The sequence below is a fragment of the Ochotona princeps genome, chromosome 12 (assembly GCF_030435755.1).
Source record: "Ochotona princeps isolate mOchPri1 chromosome 12, mOchPri1.hap1, whole genome shotgun sequence".
In the NCBI taxonomy this organism is placed as follows: domain Eukaryota; kingdom Metazoa; phylum Chordata; class Mammalia; order Lagomorpha; family Ochotonidae; genus Ochotona; species Ochotona princeps.
Genome location: NC_080843.1, coordinates 9881438 through 9905614, shown reverse-complemented (window position 1 = coordinate 9905614; position 24177 = coordinate 9881438). Strand labels below are relative to the sequence as shown.

The 24177-nt window shown below is 44.6% G+C and overlaps 1 protein-coding gene across 6 annotated transcripts in view; it reads right to left on the bottom strand.

Moving 5' to 3' along the window:
• The window catches only part of DOCK9 (dedicator of cytokinesis 9), a 287950-nt gene that overhangs the window by 150424 nt on the left and 113349 nt on the right, over positions 1-24177 (bottom strand). For 3 of the 6 annotated variants that reach the window (XM_004577379.4, XM_058670515.1, XM_004577380.4), the window contains exon 2: positions 953-1069. In XM_004577379.4, coding sequence (XP_004577436.2) covers positions 953-1069 — 117 coding nt within the window. Of the gene's footprint in view, positions 1-952; positions 1070-23727; positions 24026-24177 lie in introns of those variants that run through there. The other 3 variants (XM_058670514.1, XM_036493482.2, XM_036493477.2) reach the window with 2 other exon arrangements.

The following is a 24177-nucleotide window of genomic DNA, read 5'->3' as shown; positions in this document are numbered from 1 at the left end:
ACAGGAGGGCGACAGAAGTAACCACGCCTCCAATTAGTCCAGATGGCTTCCAGGTATTCCCCAGCACCGGCTTTCCTGGACAAGAGTGCTACCCTCACTCCTTGACTCCTGTGTCACAGCATCACCAGGAACTCACAGCACACACTGCATCCAGGGAAGAGCACGTTACCTACCTCACCCTAGAGGGGCAGACCTGCTAGCATTCCCACTTGATTCCAGGAGCCCACACTCAGAGTAAAACCTTTCACTGCAACCAGGATGCCCCTCCCGTAGACTCTACCATTGGCCAAAAAATGCTGAACAAAAAACCCTGAACACAAACCTAAATCAATTTCTTTTTTTTTTTTTAAGATTTATTTATTTTTATTGGAAAGGCGGATATACATAGAGGAGGAGAGACAGAGAGGAAGATCTTCCATTCAATGATTCACTCCCTAAGTGAGCACAATGGCCAGTGCTGTGCCAATCTGGAGCCAGGAACCTGGAACCTCCTCCAGGTCTCCCACGTGGGTGCAGGAACCCAAGGCTTTGGGCCGTCCTCAACTGCTGTCCCAGGCCACAAGCAGGAAGCTGGATGGGAAGCAGGACTGTTGGGATTAGAACCGGCGCCCATATGGGATCCTGGCATATTCAGGGCAAGGACTTTAGCCACTGGGCTACTGCACTGGGCCCGTAAATCAATTTCTTAACACCTCTGTGCCCACCAAATCAAACCAGAGTTGCAACTTCATGCAATTTCCTCTCTGCCCCCTGCACCCAACCTTTTCTCTAACATACACTTCTTTATGTTTTTATGTGTACATAATATTTTATGAAAATCATAAAAATTTCAACACACTTAGGACATATATGATAAGCATTATCTTGTAAATAACATTTTTTAAGCATCATGAATAATAAATCAACAGACAGGAACTGTGAAGCCCCAGCGCTGGGTTCCACTGGCGGTTACCTGGAAGTCATCGTAGGGGAAGAGCAGCATCTCCCGCAGGCAGTCATTGAGGATCTGAGTCTTCTTCTGGACGATGACATTTTCATAGTCCAGGGGCTCAATGAGCTTCGGCTTGGCCTGCAACACAAAGTAAATGAGTCATTGCAACATCTGTACAGATGTCCATTACTATATAGTAATGTCTTAACATTACAGACCTTTACACATTCTGGTCCACAAGTTTAGTGCTTCCCAGCTGCTTCATAAACACAGTGTATTATTTTTAACCATCAGCAAGGAACAGAAACAGATGATGATGAAAGTTGCTTTCAAAGACAAAGAAGGTCTGTATCCTGTTAGGTCGTTTGGCCATTTCTTGAGTAACTTGTACCTATATCAGTCCCTTTCAAGGCTCTGGGTCTGCCTGGAGTTCCCCAATACATAGGGAACCAACCCCAGCTCTGTAGTAAGGGCTGAATATCCTAGCGCTCCAAGCACAGCACCATTCCTTTTGATCCATGGCTCAAATGTATCCACAGGACTCATTATTTCATATAAACATTGCTCTGAGCTTCACAATATACCTCTCTATGTGGAAGTATCTATATATATAATTTCATGTATAATAACTAAATACAGAAGAATATAAGCTGAACCTAAACCAGGCAAATAGGGGAAAAAACACCCAAACTACGTAACCTAGGGTCTGTGGGTGAGCCCTAGGGGACAGAGATGTCTGTCCCTGGCATGCGAGCAACAAGTAAGTACAGAAGGAAAACAGTGTGGAGTCAGCATTGTGGCACACCCGGCAAAGCCACTGTCTACAATGCTGGCATGCCATATGAGCACAGGTTCAAATCCCAGCTGCCTCACATCCTACCAGGATCCCTGCCAATGCATCCGGGAAGCCAGCAGAAGGTGGCCCAAGCACCTGGATCCCTGCCATTCATGTGGGAGATTTGGATGGAGTTGCAGGTTCCTGACTTTGACCCAACCTGGCCCTGGCTGCGGAGGCAATTCGGGGAGTGAACCAGTAGATGAAAGATCTCTATCTGTTTTTCTCACTCGGCAATTCTGTCCTTTAAATACATAAAATAAATATCTAAAATAACTGGTACATCATTTCTTGCCATTGTCAAAGTCAGTCTCTTGCTTATCAGTCACTAAGATAGGATAACTTTCTCTATGCTAGGCACTTTACTGTCTAACCATAGGACAGTACACTGAATATTCAAATGCACCATTATACTTGTAGGAGGCTATCAGAAGTAACTCAATCCATTTATCATAGTTACTGTTGATGGTTCCCACATAATGGGGGAGGGCAGAGTCTGCTTCTAACCAAACCAGGAACAGAGGGTGGAAATCTGGCCTTCCCCTCAGGCTGTGAAGCCACCAAATTCTGGCAGGTCCCTCAGGCTGTAAAACCACTGTTGCACCAATGAGGGGCACAAACCCATATCCTCCCACTGAATAAGGGTCAAGCCCACCTGTTCCGGCTTCCCTGTCAAGAGGAGTTTAGAAAGCCCCTACACATCTCTTCCACGCCCTTCTTCCTCTGCAGTCCACTACTTCACGCGTGTATTTCTGCTGCACTGGGAAGGGAAGCCTGTGACCATGGTTCCTTGAAATAAAGGCCATCCAAACTCTTTTTATATATTCAGTTGAGTTATTCTTTCCCTGGTGGTCAATGAGTCTAACAATTGCAAGATTTTTAAAATTTATTTTTTGTTTATGTGAGAAACAGAAACAGCTTCCATCTCCTGGTCCACTACCCCAGATGCCTGAAACAGCTGGGGCTAGGCCAGACAGAAGCCAGGATCTAGGAACCTAGCAGGTTTTCCACATGGGTGGCAAGAACCCAACTACCTGAGATACCACCTGCTGCCTCCCAAGGGCACATAACCAGGAAGCTAGAATCTGAAACAGAACTGGGACACACACCCTGAAACTCAGTCAGATAAGAGATGTGGGCGGCCCAAGCCACATCTAAACCACTGCAATGAATGCCTGCCCCACATTTTTTAAACTGTTAGTGGAAAAACCTGATGTACCCAATCTCAACAAATGGCACACGTATCAAAGTGGTGATTTACATGCAGAAAATACATTCAGGATATCTGATAAGGCATCTAAACTGGAATTTGTAACTAAGACTCCTCAAAACCTTCCCAATACAGCTAGACTGGCTTTTGGTAATGTCAAGAGACATGCCCTGCCCTCTGCCAACCACATACCCAGGACTCAGCCATAGACTCCAAAGCCCAGAAGAAAGTGGAGCTCTGAGATGGAAGGAGACTGGCCCAGTGAATAACCTTGCACAAAGCCACCTGGTTCAACCCAGGCCCGAAGCATTCCATGAACAAGAGCTGGTGTCTACTGTGTTTAGTTGCTAAGACTCTGGAGTTGTCTGCCACAGTAGTCAGGGTCCTCTGCCTATATGTGTACACACCTAGGAAGGGTCTTCAAAGAGTACACAGAAAACAGGTGGTCTGGAAAAAACTACACATAGATTTAAGAAACTTTTGGCATCAAACTAAGTTCAATTCCACTTTTCTATAATTTTTTGGAATATACTTGTTAAATGCTCATACTTAACTTCAATTACTTGATTCAAATAGAATCTTTGGAGATGTTCTGACAAGTTAAGGGAAAAAGGCAAAGCCAAGACAAGTGCACAATTATCCTAATGTGATGAAATGCATTCTGGAGAGTAAAAAACCTGCAACATTGAAAACATTAAGGCTATACAGTGTACACCGAGGTAAATTTAACAGATAATAGTAAAGATGGAGGTAGCTCTCACAAAATGTGCATAATTTCAAAATGTACATTCAAAAAGGGCAAAAAGATTTTTACGGAACCGTTTTTCTTAAATAAAAACTGCCATGGAATTTTCCAATTTAGTTTAATTCAATCTTAATATGATTCATTCCTATTCCATTTCTATTTGTTACACTTCATATAGTAACCAGTCAGTAAATGCTTGTTGACAAAATGAAACAAGGTCATGATTAAAAACAGTCTCCTTAGGAACCATGACTGTATTCCAATACGACCCAAATATGCACATGCAGCTTTCTAGAATTCCATTTCACAGAGGTCACATGGAGAAGCACTCAGGGTGGGACAGACACTTTCTCTCTCTCTCTCTTGACCTCTACATGGTAACTGTCAACCAACAGCAGGCCACAGAAGCCATTCTTCAACACAGACAGGGCTGGATGTGTCCCTCCTACCCCTTCATGCAGGGTAAGGATGCTGCTGAGCAAGGCCTTTCCTGGGCTCAGGCTCTTCATTGGTTTGGTTTAGTTTTGCTTTGCTGCCTTCGGGGCCCTTTGGTGGTACTTATCTTCCCTGACTTTCACTGGCACCCTAGTAAATAGTTTCTTGCCCACCAGTTCCAACCTGCAGTACCTTGCACATCTTGATACCCTTCTGTAGGCCACAACAATTCTTTCAACTACATCTGATTGTTAGCCTTGAATGAGAATGGGAGCTCTTCCAAGTGTGTTTCCTTGGGTTCCAGTTTCCAGGCCCGGCAGGCAGGCAATGCCATAGCCACTGTTTCTGATACAAACACGCTCCTGTCACTCCCTCTCACTATGACACCTAACAATACCCCTCGAGCCCTTGTTTTATAAACATAATTTAACAACAGATTTTTTCCTCTAAAACCAAGTCTTAACCACAATGCAAACATGACATACAGCAGTATTTCATCACATAACGGGAACCACGTTCCTCAGCCCTTTGAGGCAACCTTTGTCTTCCCTGAGAAGTGCATGCCTGGTTAGTCCCAGTCCTGGCTGGGGATGCACCTGACCAGGCACTGGGGTGCGGGAACAGTCCATCTCATCCACTATCAGTGCCTTCCGACAAGCCTAGGTTTTAGTACCTGCGTGTGTCTCAGTTTCTAACCCAGGACTCAATGTATTTACTGGGGGCTAATCCACCTTAAAGGCCCTTACTTGTATGGCTCCCTCTCGGTGGCATTGGTCACTGCTGGACACCTGGGTCTAGTAAGATTTCCAGGAGCACACTCACTGTGTCCACCCAAGACTGGGATACAAGGCCAAAAACAGAGGCCACAGGGCAATATACCCATGTCCCGAAGAACTTGATCCTAAATTATTTAAGGGCATATTAAAATGAGTTACTTCATAAGGATGAATGTTCCCAAATCATAACCATTCACATACAAAAGAAATCTAAGAAAGACCTTTTTACAATCATAAAATGTCTGCGACATTACCAGACATGAAGCTAGCAGGAGCTGTTCTAAATAAAATACAAATTTTTGCTAATCATATAAAAGAAAGAATTATCTGCTCTTGCTGTAAAGAATGATAATACAAAATCATGATCACAGGAGAGGTGATAAAGGAATATGAAATAAAAATATGGGGAATAAAGAATTAGAGTGATGTGAAAGAAGCTCACTGATTTTTTAAAAAGTGTGTTTCTGTGGTCTTCTGCTAACTGTGGCTTGGGTTGGCTTTTTAAAATTTATTTGCTTCAATTTCTGTTCAAATTCTAAATAAATGATTACTGAGTTTCATTACTCAGTTGATCAAATTCTGAATTTTTTTGTCTTAAAGAAGGCCTCCTAGAGTCTGTAAGCTTCATCTCTCACAAACCTTGGATCTGATCTGATTATACTACAATGATGTAGATCAAATAGAAATGGGACAGCAGTGGTTAGGGAAGCTGAGCTGTTTGGGCTCAGTGGAATCAATGCATGTAAAAGGCATAAACTGGAAAAATCACAAGCAAATATATAAAAATAAATGCAGTTATTATTTAAATGTTTGCATAACAGGTTTCTTTCAAGACTTTTTGAGGGATATTCCCCCACATAATCAATTTTACCAATGTGTTTACAAAAACTTTCATCTACCCTCCAGGAATACATGAAATGACACAAACCATAATGGCAGGGATACGTACAAAGAAAGAAAAACAAGATCCAACATAGAGATAACTGTGTATGAAAGGTGGCACTGAAATTCAGGAACACAGCCCAAAGAACACATAACCAGATGTGGACATTATAAACAAAACCAAACACTGATGTAGCTTATGTCTGGGACGATTGAGAGGGACGACAGTTGAGGGTCAGGCCATCCAGAGAAGCAGTCCCATGAAGGCAGCTCTGTGCAAGCAACAGGACTTAGGGTTCCAAAGGAGAGACGAGAAGGCAGGAAGTAACCCACAAGAAACACTGCTCACAGATGGCTATGTGGCACTTCCCAGGAAGAAAAAGAGAGGCAGCTCAGCAAGGAATCTGAGAGGCCCAGGGCCCACAGAGTGTCTAACAAAACACAAAACCTTGGCTCCAAGGAGATTGGTGGAACTGCCGATGGCAAGGATCATATGTTCAGCACGGTCAGAGAGAAAGAGGGCCTCATCTCAAGGGACAACATGGGCACAGCTTACTGACAACCTGCCAATCTCCACATGTGGAACACAGTAGCTGGTGGCACAGCAAAATTCCAGCCATCACACTTCCCTACAGCTCTCATGGATGCCCAAGGGTATGATCCACAACGTCCAACCCCCAAAATCTCGTAGAGATTTTCTGAACTAATTCCTCTGCAAGTGTTTTCAGCTTTGGGACTGGCAGTCCACATCATGCAAACTGAAATTCCAGGTCAAAGAGAATCCTTTCAGTGCCAGGAAAATGAGATTTCTTTGGAATCCAGCAGACATGGAGAGCAGCCACTCAAAAACTGTGTTCAACTTCAGCAAGCTATGCAGATGCATACAAAATCTCAAAAGCCACAGCAGAGCTTAAGCTCCGAGGCGCCCAGATTCCACTGCTCTTCCTTTGGACATCTGTCACGTGAACTTACTAGCTGCTTCTTGCCTTTGTGTCTGTGCTCATTAAATGTTAACACCAGTTGAAATCCTGAATGTCACTCCTTGAAATAGCAGACTAAGGAAATGGGCAGGTCTTGGGACATTCTATTTTAAGAAATGAGAAATATTAAATCCTGCTTATAAAGAATTTAGAACTTCCTTGATTCATCTGCATAGCTATAAAAGCTACTAGATGGGCTGAGACAAAAACCGTTCATGAAATCTAGTTTATTTTCAAAGTCTTCCTACTGTCACTGACAGTACACCAGCACCATTACTGGGGACAGGGACCAAGAAGCCTACAATCAAGAAGGAAGGAGCTGGGCAGGTGTTGTGGTACAGGAGGTTAAATTGCTACATCTGACACAAGCATCTAATATCAGTGTAGTGGTTTGAGTCCCTGCTGTTCCATTTCTCTCTCTTTCTCTCTTTCTTTATTTCAAGATTTACTTATTCTCACTGGAAAGGCAGATTTACAGAGAGAAGAAGAGATAGAAAGATCTTGCATCTGCTGGTTGACTTCCCAAATGGCCGCAACAGCCAAAGTTGATCTGATATGAAGCCAGGAACTTCTTCTAGGTCTCCTATGTAGGTATAGGGTCCCTAAGGCTGTGGGTCTTCCTCTACTGCTTCCCCAGGTCACAAGCAGGGAGCTGGATGAGAAGTGGAGCAGCTGGGACATGAACCAGTATTGCCCATATGGGAAGCCTTATGTGGAGGTGAAGGATTAGCCAACTGAGCCATTGTGCTGACCCCTATTCCACTTTTGATCCAACTTCCTGCTAATGTGCCTGGGAAGTAACACATAATGGCCACCCAGAAGGTGGATGGAGTTCCTGGCTCCTGGCTCCTGGCTTCAGCCTAGTCCCGACCCAGTTGTCACAGTCATTTGGAAGAAAACCCATGCATAGAAGATCCATCTCTCTTTCTGTCTCTATCTCCATCTCTTGCAAATAATGCTTTAAAGACAGGCTCTTTGAAAACAACTGCTAACGAGTATGAGCTATACAAGCCTTGCTATACTACCATTTTGTACATAACTCTTACTATATACTGCCACCAAGAACGTCCTGAAGTTTTCAGAGCTGCCTCCTTCCTCTCAGAAAAGAAAAGTGCTACCACTAGTTACGGGCTCCTTCTCTCCAAGGTATCACTAAGCCTTCCAGGATGTACTGTGCTGGGTATTGAGGACACCAATATCAAAAGGACACAGCCTGCCCTTGAGAGCCTCCAGTCAGCAGGAAGGCAGGCATGCAAAAGACGAGAGCAGAACGGATAGCAGCACAGAATCCTCAAGTGACACAGGCCCACTTGGTACACGGGAGCTCCCCCAGCTGGATAATGAACTCTTTAAAGGCAGAGAGGTTTCTATGGTATTAATTACTTTTTCCAGCACCTGACACACAACAGGCATGCAGTCACTACATGGTGGCTGAGTGGAGGAACCTGAGCGTACAACAGGTTGCTGGGATGGAGTCTAAGAGAGAATTAAACCACACAGCCCTGTGGTAATGGCTACTGTCAAGAAGATGAAGAGTTAGGTGTAAAGGATGCGACAAAACTTAAAGCGCATCTTGTGGAAGTGTAAATTTGTATGGCTATGATGGAAAACATTGACCCTCTCCAACTCCTAAAAAACAGATTGAGCACGTGAGCCAACTGTCCCACTAGGCAGTGAAATCAATACTGAAAGTTATCATCTCCCCTTGCAGCCACCAGAGCGATATGCATGTAGCCAAGAAATGAAAAAAATCTCAGTATTCACTCATGGAAGAATGGATCAAGAAAACATGTTGCATGTGTACTATGGAATACATTTCATCTACAAAAAAAAGAACTGCTTCTAGCACTAATGACAATATGGATAAATTTATGCTAGGTGAAATAATCCCAGGCACAGTACAATCCCAGGATACAAGTACAATCTTAAAAAAAGTTCATCTCACAGAGAAGAGTAATTCTCAGAGCTTGGGGAGGGTGGTAGACAAGCACAAATGGGAAGACACTGGTTAATGAGTATAAAGCTACAGTTAGAGTAAGTTCTGGAGATCTATGGCACGGTAGGGGATCAAGGTTAACAATGCTTATATTTCAAAAAAGCTAGCAGAAGAGATTTTAAAAGTTCTCTCCATAAAGAAATAAGAAATATTTCTAGCGATGGATATGCTAGTTATCTTGACTTGATCACACAAAACATACACATATCAAAACATCATTGTACCCTATAAATATGCAAAATATTATTTGTCATTCCATTTCAGAGATCCTCTCTTCTGCTGTATTTGTTCTGTTGGTTAGGCTCTCAATTTTGTGCTCTAAGTCAAGGATTTTACTTTTTATTTGTTGTATTTCTGAGGCTATGTGGTTCTTGAATTCCTTGAAGTCCTCCCAATTCTTCTCATTGTCTCTGACATATTTTAACATTATTTTTTTGAATTCCTTGTCTGGTAGATCTTCTATGTCTTCATCTCGCATCTCCGAAATAGACATTGGCTTTCGATCCTTTATTGGTAGGGTGTTGGCACTCTCATCTGGATCATTACCTTTTCTGGTATTTCTTCCCATTGTGTTAGTGTTTCTTTTTTGAGAGACCTAGGCACCAGTGTGCTGAGGGGTCTCCAAGCACTATCCTGTAGAGATCGGAGTCTGCAGGCGTGGAGTAGCAGGGTGTGGGAATTTTCAAGGCACTTTTGGTGCGTCTCCAGAACACTGGACCTCAGGGCGCCACTTCCAGGGCCCAGAGGATTCAAAGCGCACTCTCAGCTCGTCCCCTACAGGTATGCTACCACAGGGCGTGGGGGAGTGAAGGCACTCTCTGTGCGCGCCCCCTGTGCACTGGATCACAGGGCTCGGAGCAAGGGACTATAGGGCGTGGGGTGTTCCAGGTGCTCTCTGGAAACGCCTCCTGCGCAGGCCCGCCCACCCCAGCACTTGCAGGGGACCGACCGCCCCGGCGCTAGCAGGGAACTGCCCAGCCCAGAGGCATGCTTGGGTTCCTGTGGGATAGCACCGCCCAGCTGAGTGCCAGACCGCAAAGGCACAGGGGAGTATCCAGTGTGCCTTTTGCCTTTCTCCCAGACACAGTTTTGGCAGTTTCAAGGCACTCGCCCTGTGTCTCTAGAGGCTGGAGTCTGGGGGGGGGGGGGGGGCGCGGGGAGACGAGCACCAATTGTGTTCAGGCTCTGTCCGTGCCCCTGGGGGGCCAACTCCCGAAGCCTCCAACCCACCACTGTCCCCACCCAACTCACTCAAACCTCAGGTTCTTGCACTCTGCCTCTTCCTCTGGTGGGAATCCTAGCCGCCGGTGCGTCTCCCGACTGCTGCGTCCGTTGCTGGTCTCAGCGGGCCGCGATGGCAGGTCCCGGGGGTTGGCGACCAGGGTGGGCAGATGCCGGCGGGTCCCGGTGATTCAGGGTCCTGGTGTCCGCAGCGGGGCAGGTCCTGGCGAGTCCTGGTGACCAGGGTGAGCAGATGCCAGCGGGTCCCAATCACCGCCGGACCTCACGGCCACTGCGTCTGCGGGTCGGTCTTTGGGTGGGTCGGCGGCTTTCAGTGTCTGCACTCAGAGGTGACTCAGCAGGTCAGGAGCGGAAAGTCGTCTTCCCTGTCTTTTGCTTTGTTTTTCCCTGGTTGCTCTTCCGAGTTGCATGGATTTTTTTGGCTCCACACTGTCCAGGGAACTTCACGTTCTTCTCCCTGTAGTTCTATGCTGCTCCACTTACGCTTTTGTCGCGTTCTAGCCCTCTCTGTCTGTGAGCTCTCTCACAGTCTTCCTCCTATGTCGGCCATCTTGCGAGTCCTTATATTTGTCATTCGAAAACAAAACTAGGGAGATGAACCAATTAGTCAAGATCCATGGTGAACTGAGGATTCCTTGTGAATCATTGAGTATGCTCAAGAATAGGACTAGATTTTAGAGAGCCTGAAACTTGTATAACAGAAATGAAAGCAGAGTTTAACAATGCAAAATAATGAATTAAAATATTTGGGGGCCAGTTTGGATGCGGACCAGGCTAGTCCTCTTCCTGTGGTGCCAGCTTCCCATATGGACTCCAGTTTGAGTCTCTGCTGCTTCAGTTTCAATCCAGCTCTCTGCCTAGGACCTGGGAAAGCAGAGGAGAATGGCCCAAAGCCTTGGGACACTGCACTAATGTGGGAGGCTCGGAAGGGGATCCTGGCTCGCAGCTTGGGACCGACCCAGCTTTAGCCATTGTGGCATTTGAGAAGTGAAGCAGCAGATGGGAAGATACTTAAGTTTTGTTAGCTCTACAATAAAGCCTTCTGGAGACTGGTGGGTTCAAGAAAAACAGGTGGGTCACAGCTGCATAGAGGTAAGAGGGGTGGAGAGGTCAAAGACTTGGGACACTGGGCCCTGGAAGTCAGGGAATCCAACATTATAGAGAAAAACAGGACCTATGACAACACCTTTCTGAAACGAGCTGCTCCAAATGGTCACTGCCTGAGGTGAGCACCAGGACTGCACAATGGATACTCCAGAGGAACAATGGTTCGTCAACCATGGGGCTATGGTTCCTCTGAATAGGAGCACAACAATGGCACAGAGGAAGGCTCTGCACAGGGGTCCCTGTTCCACATTTGTGCAGCAGCTCGTATGCTCCCTTCTAAAACAAGAACAAGTATGTAAAAGGGTATTTACTGAGGAGTACTACCAGCTCACCTGGGCCAACCATCCCTAGACTACAGACTGCAGGGAAAGATGAGGTCAAAGTGCTACGTGGGCCAAGATGCAGAAGGCAATGGGGAAGCCAGCAGCCAGCAGGAGCAGCACAGGGACTGAGAGAAACAAGCCCACATCACACATCATCCTCTAGCTAGCTGGAGGAAGGGAATCTCGCATCACCTTGTAATAGATAGACTCTTCTGGCCTTCCCTGAGGAGATCGAACCCATGGGGCTGATGGCAATCAGGCCACAGGCCCATTCTCATTCACCCACAGACTTGTTCAGATTGCTAAGTAGCATGTGTAGGTACAATGATCTACAGGCTATTTGGAAGCAGTAATTCCACACACTGCAAGCTCCTGCAGACATCCAGCCCTTGCTTTCGGAGGACACCCAGGGGTGTGAAGGTGAAGGGCCTGGCCAGGGGTTCCTGGTGGAGCTGTCCAAGCTGTGGCCCAGGCTCTTCCTTGAGCTCTTACCAAGACAGTGTCCACATTTTGCTATCTGCCCTTTCACTGACCATGTGCATGGAATAAAAATAAACGGGGATGTGGAGGGCAGTCAAATAAGCTCAAAGCTGAGCACTTATACAACAACAGCTGATTTAGACAGCGTTTAAAGGAAAGCAGAAGGAACATCCAACTCTCAGGCCTCTAAATATATTTCTCACACTGCAGCAGGACAGCATCTGCAGAACAGACTAACAGCAACAGTGACACAATTGTGAATCCAGCTTCTTATATTATCAACACTAATAAGATGCTCAATTCCCTTTTTAGACAGCACTGTAAAATGCACTCAAATTAGAGATCAGATCACTGAATGAAAATTTTATTGCATAAAGTATGTCTATATTAATAAAATTTGGACAAAGTCAATTTGACAGAAGAAAGAGTCTGGATTTTGTATTTGTCATTCTAATAACAACCATGGCTTTGTTATTAAAAAATTATTATCCCATCGCTAAAGTGAGTAAAGACAGCAAAAATGTCAAACCCACAGCACTGAGAAAACATAAAATACAAAAATAAAAACTGAGTTAATAATGAAGATAGTAATAATAGTTATAGTGATTCTACTTAACTAAAATCTACAGAACCTCTCCCAGTTGGTTGCCTGTGCTCAGTGGGGATGCTGCAAGAATGCTAATGAAGAGGGGAAGACAAGACAGGAATTTAGGGGACTCCCTCCATGGCCAGAGTCACATGAGGAGAGAGCTGGGTACATTGGAAAAGGCTCCCTTGCAAAGACAGTGCTGCGAGTGTCTTCGTTCTATGTGGACAGAGGCATGGGCCATGGCCAGGCAAGGAGGGGTGTAAGGAGAACAGAAAGATAAGGAGACAGAGCCTGAGGGTTGGCCCAGCACGTGTCACCCACACACGTTCCCCCAGCTTCTAATTCTGCCCACCTTCACTTCCCAAGCGAGACATAATCAAGAAAAAAAAAAAGATGCACCACATGCAGAGTCATAGAAATAATTCTATCTTGAAATCATACTATGGATTCTTTTCTGGAGAATACTTTCTTTTAATCATGATCTGAAATTGTTAATTCTGGCTGTGGAACTGACACTGAAAATGCCAATGCCAGGTGAGTAGCCACAGTCATATTTCAAAACAACTTCCTCTGTTACTTGCTTTAAGAAATTGAGGACAGGGATGGAATATTCATAACACAGATCTGGTTCACAAAAGAACTTCTGCTGACTTCATTACCACACAGGCAGTACAGAGACTGGCTAAGCGCAGGTGCAAGGAGTTAGAATGTAAATCCTAGAGACCAAAACACTCTTATTGGAGATGGTGATAGTAAAGTATGGCCTAGCCACCACTCTGACAGTGAAGGAACACAGCATCAGCCTCACCTGGAAATGTCAGAAATGCAAATTCATCCCAAATTTCCTGAATCAGCAGCTTCAGGGATGGGATTCAGCCACTGTGTTTTTCAGCATCCTCAAGGTACTCTGGGGCCCACTCATGCTTCAGAAACTACTATGCTGGTCCATGTGATTTGGTTTGTATGCTAATTTTTTTCAAAAATTCCTAGCATATTGGCTAAGAGACCTTGGGGTGAGTTGCTTATTTTTTTTTTTAAAGATTTATTCATTTTTTATTACAGCCAGATATACACAGAGGAGGAGAGACAGAGAGGAAGATCTTCCGTCTGATGATTCACTCCCCAAGTGAGCCGCAACGGGCCGATGCGCGCCGATCCGAAGCCGGGAACCTGGAACCTCTTCCAGATCTCCCACGCGGGTGCAGGGTCCCAATGCATTGGGCCGTCCTTGACTGCTTTCCCAGGCCACAAGCAGGGAGCTGGATGGGAAGTGGAGCTGCCAGGACTAGAACCGAGCCCATATGGGATCCCGGGGCTTTCAAGGAGAGGACTTTAGCCACTAGGCCATGCCTCTGGGCTGAGTTGCTTATTTAACCTCTAAATCTGTATATCTACATTTGAAAAGGGAGGGAAGTAACAATCGGCTATCATCATCACAGCCTTACTGAAGGATTTTAATAGTAGTGCCTGATACAGAGTCAGAACTCACCAATGAGATTATTAAATGATAACTTAATCCCTATGTTGGGTCTTTTGGCTGATTACACACATATGACCTCACTGAACCTCTCCCAAACCCTGTAATTTATAGATTAAAACAAACAAACAAACAAACAAACAGTAGCTCAGAGGAGTTAGATCATGTATGTAGAATGGTGATCCTAGGGGTAACCCAGCCTAAAATCAGGCCCTTCCCAACATGCATGATGCAATTTGCATCTTGTATACCCAGAAGCACCTCCACAGAGCCTCCATTCCTCCTTGTAAGAGAAACGCTGAACACTGTTACATACCAGAATGTTGCCCCTTCCACTACCAGTGAGGACAGAAATTCAGGGCTTTCTGCCCAGCTTTGTGCTGTCTGGCTGTACTATACTGCCAGAGAAGACATAAAAGGCAGAGTCCCCCCACAAAATACTTTTTTTTTTTGCGGACAGAACAGTTTATTTTAGAAGGGACCACGTGAGCAAGGAAGGGAGAGGGAAGCGGAAAGCACCCCCAGGAGAGACGTCCAGGAGGTGGGGTAACTCTCGAAAGGGGAGGAATAGAGAGACACCAAAAGTTTGAGGAAGGTCTTGGGATTTTAAGTGTTCCCTGACCTCTCCTTGTTGGGCGGGAACCTACAGGTCAGATGTTCCCCATTGGTGATCTCTTAATCACAAAATACTTCTTTTCTATTTCAAGGACATTAGATATACTCTAATGCTATTATATAATGTAATTTGCATGACCACCAAATTTTTCAAGGCATGATCACTGCAAGGAAATCTCAATGTGTGACACTTCAATTGTGATGCTACTTACTTCCTACCACTTCGTAACTACAATATTCCATCCAGCAGTTTATTCCTCAAAATAACAACTTTGAGGCCTTTACCCTATGAAAATATTAGTTTACAGACCTGCAAGGTGCCAGCTAACAGGCACATGAGACTATTCACAGGCATAAAAGTAATATCAACTATCAAGGCTGGGGCCCAGCGTGGTAGCCTAATGGCTAAAGCCCTCACCTAGAACGCATTGGGATTCCATATTGGCACCAGTTCTAATCCGGTGGCCCTGCTTCCCTCCAGCTCCCTGCTTGTGGCCTGAGAAGGCAGTCGAGGACGGCCCAAGGCCTTGGGATCCTGCACCTGGGAGGCAAGTGGGAGACCTGGAAGAGGCTCCAAGCTGCTGGCTTCAGATTGGTGCAGCTCCGTTGTGGCTGCTTGGGGAACAAACCAACGGATGGAAGATCTTCCTCTCTGTCTCTTCTCTCTGCATATCTGACTTTGTAATAAAAATAAACAAACGTTTTTTAAAAAAATCAAGGACCCTGTGGTGAAGCAGGTTAAGTCACTAGTTAGGATGTGTGCATCCTACATCTGAGTGCCAGTTTAATATACAACTACTTCATTTCTGAGCTAGCTTGTTGCTAATGTGCCCGGGAGGCTTAAATGGTAACATTTTGGAAATGCCAGGATGAAATTATATTATTAAAATTAATAAGACCTTTTATTGTAACTTGGCTTTGGAAAATTTAAAACTATACCTGTCATTCATATTGCATTTCTACTAGCTATCAGAATTGCAGTAGATTGTATGAAATTTTTAATACACATAACCTAAAACTTCATGACAAAACAAAGAGCAGCTGACTTTCTGAAATTTTTACCCAGGAAGGCAGTACTTATGAAAAAAGTGTTACATTAGAGATGAAATAACAGTGCCCATCGGGTCTTGGTCATCTAAAGCAGGTAACTTGTGTCCCAATGTTTCTGGCAGGCCTGCCTTTTCTAACTTCCTTTATCCCTTTCTTTGTCCTCTATATTTGGGATCTCTAAAATTTTCTGGGAAGCAGCTGTGATAATGTCACACAATGATTACTGCAGACACACTCCGATTACCAGTGATGACATCAGGGCTTTAGCTATGGCTACCAGGAAGCCATAGAGGAGAGTTGCAGTGCTGCCAACAGGAGGTGCTGGTTAAGAGAAGCAAAGAGAGAGGAGTCTGACTGTGGAACCTAAGATCCCACTTCTGTACTCAAGGACTTCCAGTAAAACGTGAATTAACATTTTAAATAACAGAAGTGCAGGAGAGTGATGAGGCACACTACCCATGCATTATATAAGTCAAACAGGTTCCTCTGGTTGCCTTGCTTTTTACTTTTTGACAGTTAGCCCATTTGGACACTGATGGCTTAATCTCTGAAGGTGGCAGTGAGAGAACAAAAAAGAGAATGAACTTTGGCTCCAGTCTCTCTTGGACACCCTGCTTGCACTCATTCTTTGCTAAGACATTCCCCAAAAAGTCTCCTTAAGCAGGTAGAGCACAACAGCAAAGGGAGCTTTTGCACTACATCAGAGATGAGATAGTGGGAAGACAGCAAATCCTCTAGGGGGATACCTGGCAAACACAACCCCCAAATCCCCCATCAGCGAGGATGACTGAAGTACAAACCCTAGCTACCATATGACAAAGATGCCTAATAAAATGCTGGAATTACAACCTCGTGTCTGGCCACAGGGACACATAACCTACTGGGGGATGTGGGAAGAGGATTTTAAAAGATTTCTGGAAGGAACTGGCAGGTGAGCTGGGGCTTGAGGCAGAATTTCCTCCTTTTATCCAGAGCTGTGAGTGCAAGCGAAGGCAGCACGTAGCTCTATTGTGACAAGCCCTCCAGGCGGAGTGAAGAGCCCGAGTTGGGACATTTCTGGAAACTACAGGAGATGAGGCTAGCAGAGGGTTCAGAGCCAGTCTCTCGGAATGAAGGCGGTCGTGATTTGAATTTTCCAAAGAGGAGAGTCACAGGAGGCAAATCATGAACAACCATCTCAGAGTTTCGGAAGCAGTGGCCTGCAGCTTGATGGATCATGGCTCTGTAAGCAAAGCCTGTATGTTGGCAGAAGCGAGAGTGGGCCAGGCAGTCCTGAGACTGTGCAGATGCGAAGGGGTCTCCAGTGCACCCCTTGCTGCTGCCTTTCCACTAGCAGTGAAAATTTCCACAGCAAGGAGATCTCCAGAACAGGCCCCCACCCCTGCCACCGCCAACACTAGTTACTCCCCAGGAGGTTGGCAGAGCCCTCAGCGACCCACTGCTAAGTGGTATACACAGTTGAAACACAGTGCTGACAACTTCCAAAGCCTCCAGACATCCTTCTCGGAGGCACGCGGCACTTTTCTCTACCACATGGCAGGATACTTTAAACTTCTGCAAAGTTGAAGAGAGGCTATCATTTCTAAGCCTTCTAGGTTCTAAAATAATCCTCACAGTCTGCTTGCTCAAGCAAGGGCTTCTTACACCTCCCGTCTAGTGTTCCCTGTTCACATCACTGGACTTATTTCCTACACTAAGTAGAAGCCCACATCCCATCTTGTAGCACACGTGACCTAAAACTCCACCAATATCATTTTTTTTAAACTAACCTTAAGACCTGGAAGTCACTCTCCAGGATCCTACAGGTTATTCTGGGATCAGAGGCACTCACAGGGAAACACAGAGCTTGAGCCCCAGAGGGACCCTCACATATTATTTACTACTTGCTTCTCATTTATCAAAGGCGAAAGCTGAAGCCTGGGAGGGAGAAGAATGTGGTGGTGATCCATGGAGATTAAGAGGCAGATCTGGAATCAAAACTGCATCTCTGATGTCATGGTGCTGGGTACCGGCCCACCTGTGCCGTCAGCTCCAGAGCCTGCAGCCTGAGCCTGGGGTTGCCTTGCACTTTGCCTCTGCTTTTCAAGGGGCAGGGGGACAGACCTGGGCCAATGGCAGCATCCTTCAACCACTTCAGGGATCGCAGAGCCCATTTCTGGATCATCCTGCATCATGTTATAAACAAATCACAAAATCAAATCGAGGAGAAAAAGCCAAAATGCCTCCAGACTCCTCTTGGCTATTCCATCATCCTACGCTGCTGCCTTGTAATGCTTGGAAAGATGACAGCAAAGAAAATGGAGATCCTCACACAATCCTGTGGGGTTTTCCCCTATATTCCCAACTTCTTCACAAATAACCATCCTCCTCTCTGTGCTGCTCAACCGTTGCTGCTCTGACACCTGCAAGATGAACACTCTCTAAAAAGGCTTAAGTGTCTGAAAGGTAATTGTTTTTGCCTTTCTTTTTTATGGCCTTTTAAAAAAAAATCTCTGAAAACCAGACAGATTGAGAGGGGGAGAGAGAAAGGTCTTTTATTTCATCTGCTAGTTCACTCTCCAAATGGCTTTAACAGCCCGGGTGGACCAGACCAAAGCTAGGAGCCAAACCTCCCCCGGGTCTCCCACACAGGAGCGGGGGCGCAAGTACTTGGGCCATTTTCTACCGTCTTCCCGGACACTGATGTTAGCAGGAAGCTGCTTCGGAAGGACAATATTTGAGATTCAAATCAGCCCTCCAAAATGGGATGCTGGCATCTCAAACAGTGGCTTTACCCCTACACCACAATCTCAGCCCCATGTCTACACTTTTTTTTTAATTTATTTTATTTTTATTGGAAAGTCAGATATACAGAGAGGAGAGACAGAGACGAAGATCTTCTGTCCATTGATTCACTCCTCAAGCAGCCACAATGGCCAAAGCTGAGCCAATCTGAAGCCAAGAGCTTCTTCCGGGTCTCTCACGTGGTTTCAGGGTCCCAAGGCTTTGGGCTGTCCTCAACTGCTTTCCCAGGCAACAAGCAGAGAGTTGGATGGAAAGTGGAACAGCTGGGACATGAACCAACGTCCATATGGGATCTGGGTGTATGCAAGGCGAGGCCTTTAGCTGCTAGGCTACTGTGCTGGGCCCCCATGTCTACACTTCTAACGTTGAACACAAATGATTCTTATTCCCATTAACAAACTGTGCATTTATATTCAGGTATGGGTTTTTAAAAACCTGATGAGGAGTCCATTATTCTGCTATGCCACTTCCTAGAGGTGTGTCCATCCTGAGTGCTCAGTGTACTCATCTGCCCAATCAAGTCTTGAGGACCATCCGAGGTAATACAGCTCAGGGGCATGAAACACTGACTGGTATGTGCAAAGCCTTCAGTGTCTGCTGAGCTTGTTATTAACCCAGAAAGAAACAGACAGGCAGAAAAAGACAACTGGCATGACTTTGTTATAAAAAAAAAACCAAAAAACAGTGACCAGCAATTCTGCCTCCACACTAAGACAGAACATGAGCAAAGAAAAACACAGCCATACTCCCAGAGCTGGGCAGCCAAGAATCCCAGAATCTGAAAGCATCTCAGCATTTTAAAAGAAAATTACTACAAGGGGCCGAAGTCCCTTCTCTGGGACAATTTAACTATAGTAATTAATAAAACCAAGTCCTCTTTAGCCTTTCAACACACGGTACAGATGTTGCTGTTCAGCCAAAATAAACATGTGTCTGCACAGACATTTAATAACTTGTCATGGTTATTCAATTCACATACACATACACCCTGAAGCTTCCTTCCACTAGCTAGTGCACACAGTAAGTGTGACTAGGTATAGCCTTGTTGACACAAACTTTAAAGATAAGCACTGGAGAGTTTCTGTAAAGCTTGACCAACCCTGCATTATGTGTTAAAAAAAAGAAAAAAAAATCAAGTCTCTTCCTGGAGCTGATGATGCTCTAGCTGCTGCCTACCTGAGCATCTGGAAAAGGAGGGTGAGGTTAACACTGTGCAATCAGCTGGAGTGAATGATGAATATCTTCCTTAGACCCAGTCCTTGCTGCGGGGGGACAGGAGGTCTCTTATCTCCTATGTGCTGTACAAGTCTGCCAAATCAGTACTTCAATGTGGGTTCAATGAACTACAAAGGAACAAAGGGAAAACACAGAGCACAGTACTGAGGTCTTGTGGCTCTGAATAAATGCCTCAATTTGGTTGCCTGAGATGATTGCTACATAAAGTTGGCAGGAACTTCTTTTATCATCCAGTAGTTTCAACACACACACACACACACACACACACACACACACACCACTTACCATATAAATAACATTAATTTTGTCTATGATAATGTGGAAAGGCTTTCTAAACCTGTTTAATGAACTTGATCACAGTCATCTTTTTTTTTTTTTTTGGTGTAAAAAGTTTATTATTTTAAAATTGACATTTACATTTTGACCAGAGTAGGAAGACTGTAGGGCTAGGGAAGTGTGAGTGAGATCATTATTTTCTTTTTTTTTTAAATTATTTATTATTTAACTTCATTAATTACATTGTATTATGTGACACAGTTACATAGATACTTGGGTTCTCCCCACCCCTCCCCATACCCTCCCACCATGGTGGATTCCTCCACCTTGTTGCATAACCACAGCTCAAGTTCAGTTGAGATCTTAAGTCCTGCAGGATAGTAACGCCATGATCATTACCCAGAAACTTAGACTTTAGATGCCTTAGCTCACTTAGTCGGCTATTTCTAGAGCAAACAGAATTTCAGAGATTAAAAACATGTTCCAGTGTCTTCCCTCTGCTTGGGAAAAAGAAGAGTTTGCAACTTCTGGACTGACCAGTCCAATCTGAGGCCATGTCCTTTCCAGACAGGGCACACATACTGCTTTCTGATAACTATTTAGCTAGTATATATAACCATGTGCTTATTAAAAAGTTAAAATAAGAACCAAAATGCAAAGAACCCAAAGTATGTCTCTTGAAAGATACTTTTCCAAAGATGGGAAACTTCAGCTCTTCTCTAATTTTCAACCTTCAGAGCCCCCAAGTAAGATCTGCCCTGCAGTCCTCGGCTGCTCACAAAGGGCAACCAGGAAGGGGTCACACAAGTGACACAGCACCCAGTCACGCGTGACTATGAGGCCGCACCCTTTCCTTCCAAACGGTGAGCAGAGACAATAAACTATTTCCTGGAACAACTTTGGAGTTTTAGGGGCAAAGACAGGTATTCAAATGTGAGCAGGGCAACTAACAGAGACATCAGGAATATCCTGATTGTTCCCTTGTTAGTCATTCACAGTTCACAAAGTCATTTTGCAATAAGTCTGGCAGTGAGCCTGGACAGGAACGGGGAAGTTTCACCATGGCCTTCCTCCCCTACTTTCTGTCACAATATGGAGGATAAGACCCTCCTACCTAGGGGCCTGTAGTTGAACCCTGCAGTTAGGAGGCCCCAGTACACACTTCTCTGAAACTCTGGCTTTCCCTAGCACTGAAGAAGCAGTCACTTCAGGGAATCTTTTGCTTTTGCCCCAGCAGAGGGAAAAGAAACATTACTGCCAGATGTGCGTGCAAGAGGAAACATCAGAAAAGCTGTGGAACAAGTAATATTCTGGCTCACGTACTCCTTTAACATACATGTACCACTACAAGAACTGGGGCATTGGCACTAACTGCAACTGCAAAAAATCAAAAGCAAATCAGGTAACTAGAAAGTTATAGTATAGGCATAAATTGGCACTGCTATGTAATCACAATAATACTGACATAAATCAATACATAGTAACAGAAAGATGTTCTTCACGTGTTTTGTGAGAAAAAAAATCAACATGAAATTTATTCTACTATTATATTTTCCCAAAACACACACACCTTAATACATACAAGCACACACACATATAAAGTTGTACTTCATATGCACAGGAGAAAGCCTGGACATATATAAACCAAGTGACTAACAGTGATCATGTTTGAAGAGTAAGGATAAAGGCACAGTGTACTTCCCACTTATATAAGTGCATTTCTTCTTAGACGCATAAATTGCTTTATTCTTTCTATTTCCTCCCCCAAAGACTATTTGTGCAGATAATGCAAGTAAAACTTGATATCAAAACTCTACTTCCTGGATAAAGTACACTTAAATGTCTCTTGGTATAACTCATTCAAGTAACGGACAAAGTTCCAGTACATGGAGTCACTGACTTTATAATAAAGGACAGGACTGCAACAAACAGTTCTCACAGCTGTGCCTGCATGCTTTCTTACCCTGAGAAACAAGTCATAGTGTAGGCAGCTGGAGTCTCAGTGGCAACGTGCAGTCATAATCACAGGCCAGGGAGACCTGCCCTGGCATGGGCTCCTTCTGACACAGCCCCGTTTCTCTTCTCTGATATTGGCTCTTTTTATCCTCTCACCCACTGAAGGAAGAGAAACCCGGTCAGATAAGAGAATGCTGCTGTATCAGTTTTGTCTTGGCCTCTCCCTCCTACCTCTCTGCAGGTGCACACAGCCTGGCTCTACATCTGCCAGGGACATCTGGGTTCGCACAAGCTTTGGTGCTGGGCAATGTCACAGCAGCATAGTCTTACTCACTGCAGTGGGGAAACTGCCTGGAGTGGGACGTGACCTAAACAAATAACTGGATGTGAACAACAAATTGGTTGAGCTCTAGAAAGCAACAAGGTCTTAAAAAGTCACTGTGTGATTTTTTTTTTAAAAGAAAATATCACACTGCATCTTTTATAGTGTATTCAGTTCTCTAGACAAATATTTCTACACATATGGAGAATTACTGACAGGACTTTTCTAAAAGAATATTCCCAAGGAAACATAAACCACGCAACTTTCTCCCCCCAAAAATCACAGGCCATATCAGCTGGGAGTTGTAAGCAGTTAAATCTATGAAGTACCGAAGTGGCTGAAGTGACTCAACAGATAAATGAGCTGTTATACTAGCAGAAAGGAATCTGCAATAATGAATAACATTTCTAAACAATATACCAAGGGGTGAAAAAGAGACCAAACCTAACTTTCTCCAATGAAAATCTTCAAGTGAAAAAGACCGAGTTCAGAGTTAGCAACATAACTCTGAAGGTAAAACAATATGCAGACACAGAAGAGAGCAATTCAGTTCAAATCAAATGTATTATAAGAAAGTCTTTATTCAGATTGCTAAAAAAAAAAAAACCTGTAATTTAAGGAAATTAGTAGCCAAAAATGTTTTATGGTAATAACATATTAAGAAAGAATAACAACATAAAAGCACTAAGTCCTACTTTAACAATCGTTTTAACAGATCATTTGAAAGGCTCAATTGTCCCCCTCAGCAGAGCATATTGGTAATTTTTGCAGCTTGCTTAAAAATGTATGTGCTTTTATTGTACCAAAGAAATTCCAAGAGAGAATCACAACCTACTCATGGATGACAGCACAACCATTTTTCACATTCCTCCCTTGCAAAGCCCACTAAAGCACTTGACTGTATCCAAACTGCTAAGAGTTTAGCTAATGTGGAGAAGAGAAACTTTCATGCTAGCTGGTTTGTAGTTTAAGTTCTTTCCTACTCTGATCAAGGCAAAGTTGTTCCTAAACAGACTGAGGAAAAAACCACATGTAATTGGAATAGCTGGGTTTCTTTAAAATGCCCCCCGGGGGCACCTGCCTCATTTTCTCAATAACATAATACGGATAAAGTGTTTAATTTCGCAAAGCACATATTTTTCAACCCTACAGTTGCAACAGAATATGCCTTCATCGATTCCACTTGGAAACACTGCAATTAGGTGGGTCATACATTAGAACAAGACACAATTGTTTTTAAAAAGAATCTCCTGGAGACCATGTTCTCCCACAAAATAACAACATTTCCTTCCTCACAAAGAAAAATCAAAGTGGGACTGAAATTAACCTATGGGCAAAGAATCAGAGGGAAGGGTTCATAAGAGACAGGAGGAGCAACTTCTGAAACCAGAGGCACAAAACATCAAATACACATAATAGAGAGAGAGAGAGAGAGAGAGAGAGAGAAAGACACAGCCAAGCTGTGCCAATACTCTCTTACCACCATTGGGCCAGGGCTCTCTGCCTCCACCTCTCCCTGGGCCGCATCCTTGCACTGCAGTGGGGATTCAATCACCAACTCCTTTTTGACAGTTCTACTACTTGTCCTGCATTTATCAGCCTGCATTCTCTGCTGAAAATCCAAGTCAGAAAGTCTGCAACGGGGACAGCTGCAAGTCCCTGGCTGTGCCAGACACACATGCCAGTAGCCCAAGAAAGCAAAGGAAACTGGCTTCCCAGACACCAGTGAACCCCCTCTGGCTGGGTCTGCAGAGCCTACGGGGTAGGGAAGCATGACAGCCAAGGCCAGCCTCCAGGGGTGTTACTCCTGCTCAGAAAATGGGAGGCTCCCACTTGCTGGCCAAAGGAAAACAAGCCCGGAGCTGAACAATACACAGTGTACTGCCTCTCTGATAAAGACCAGCCCTATTGTGTCTGTTCCATGTGGCGT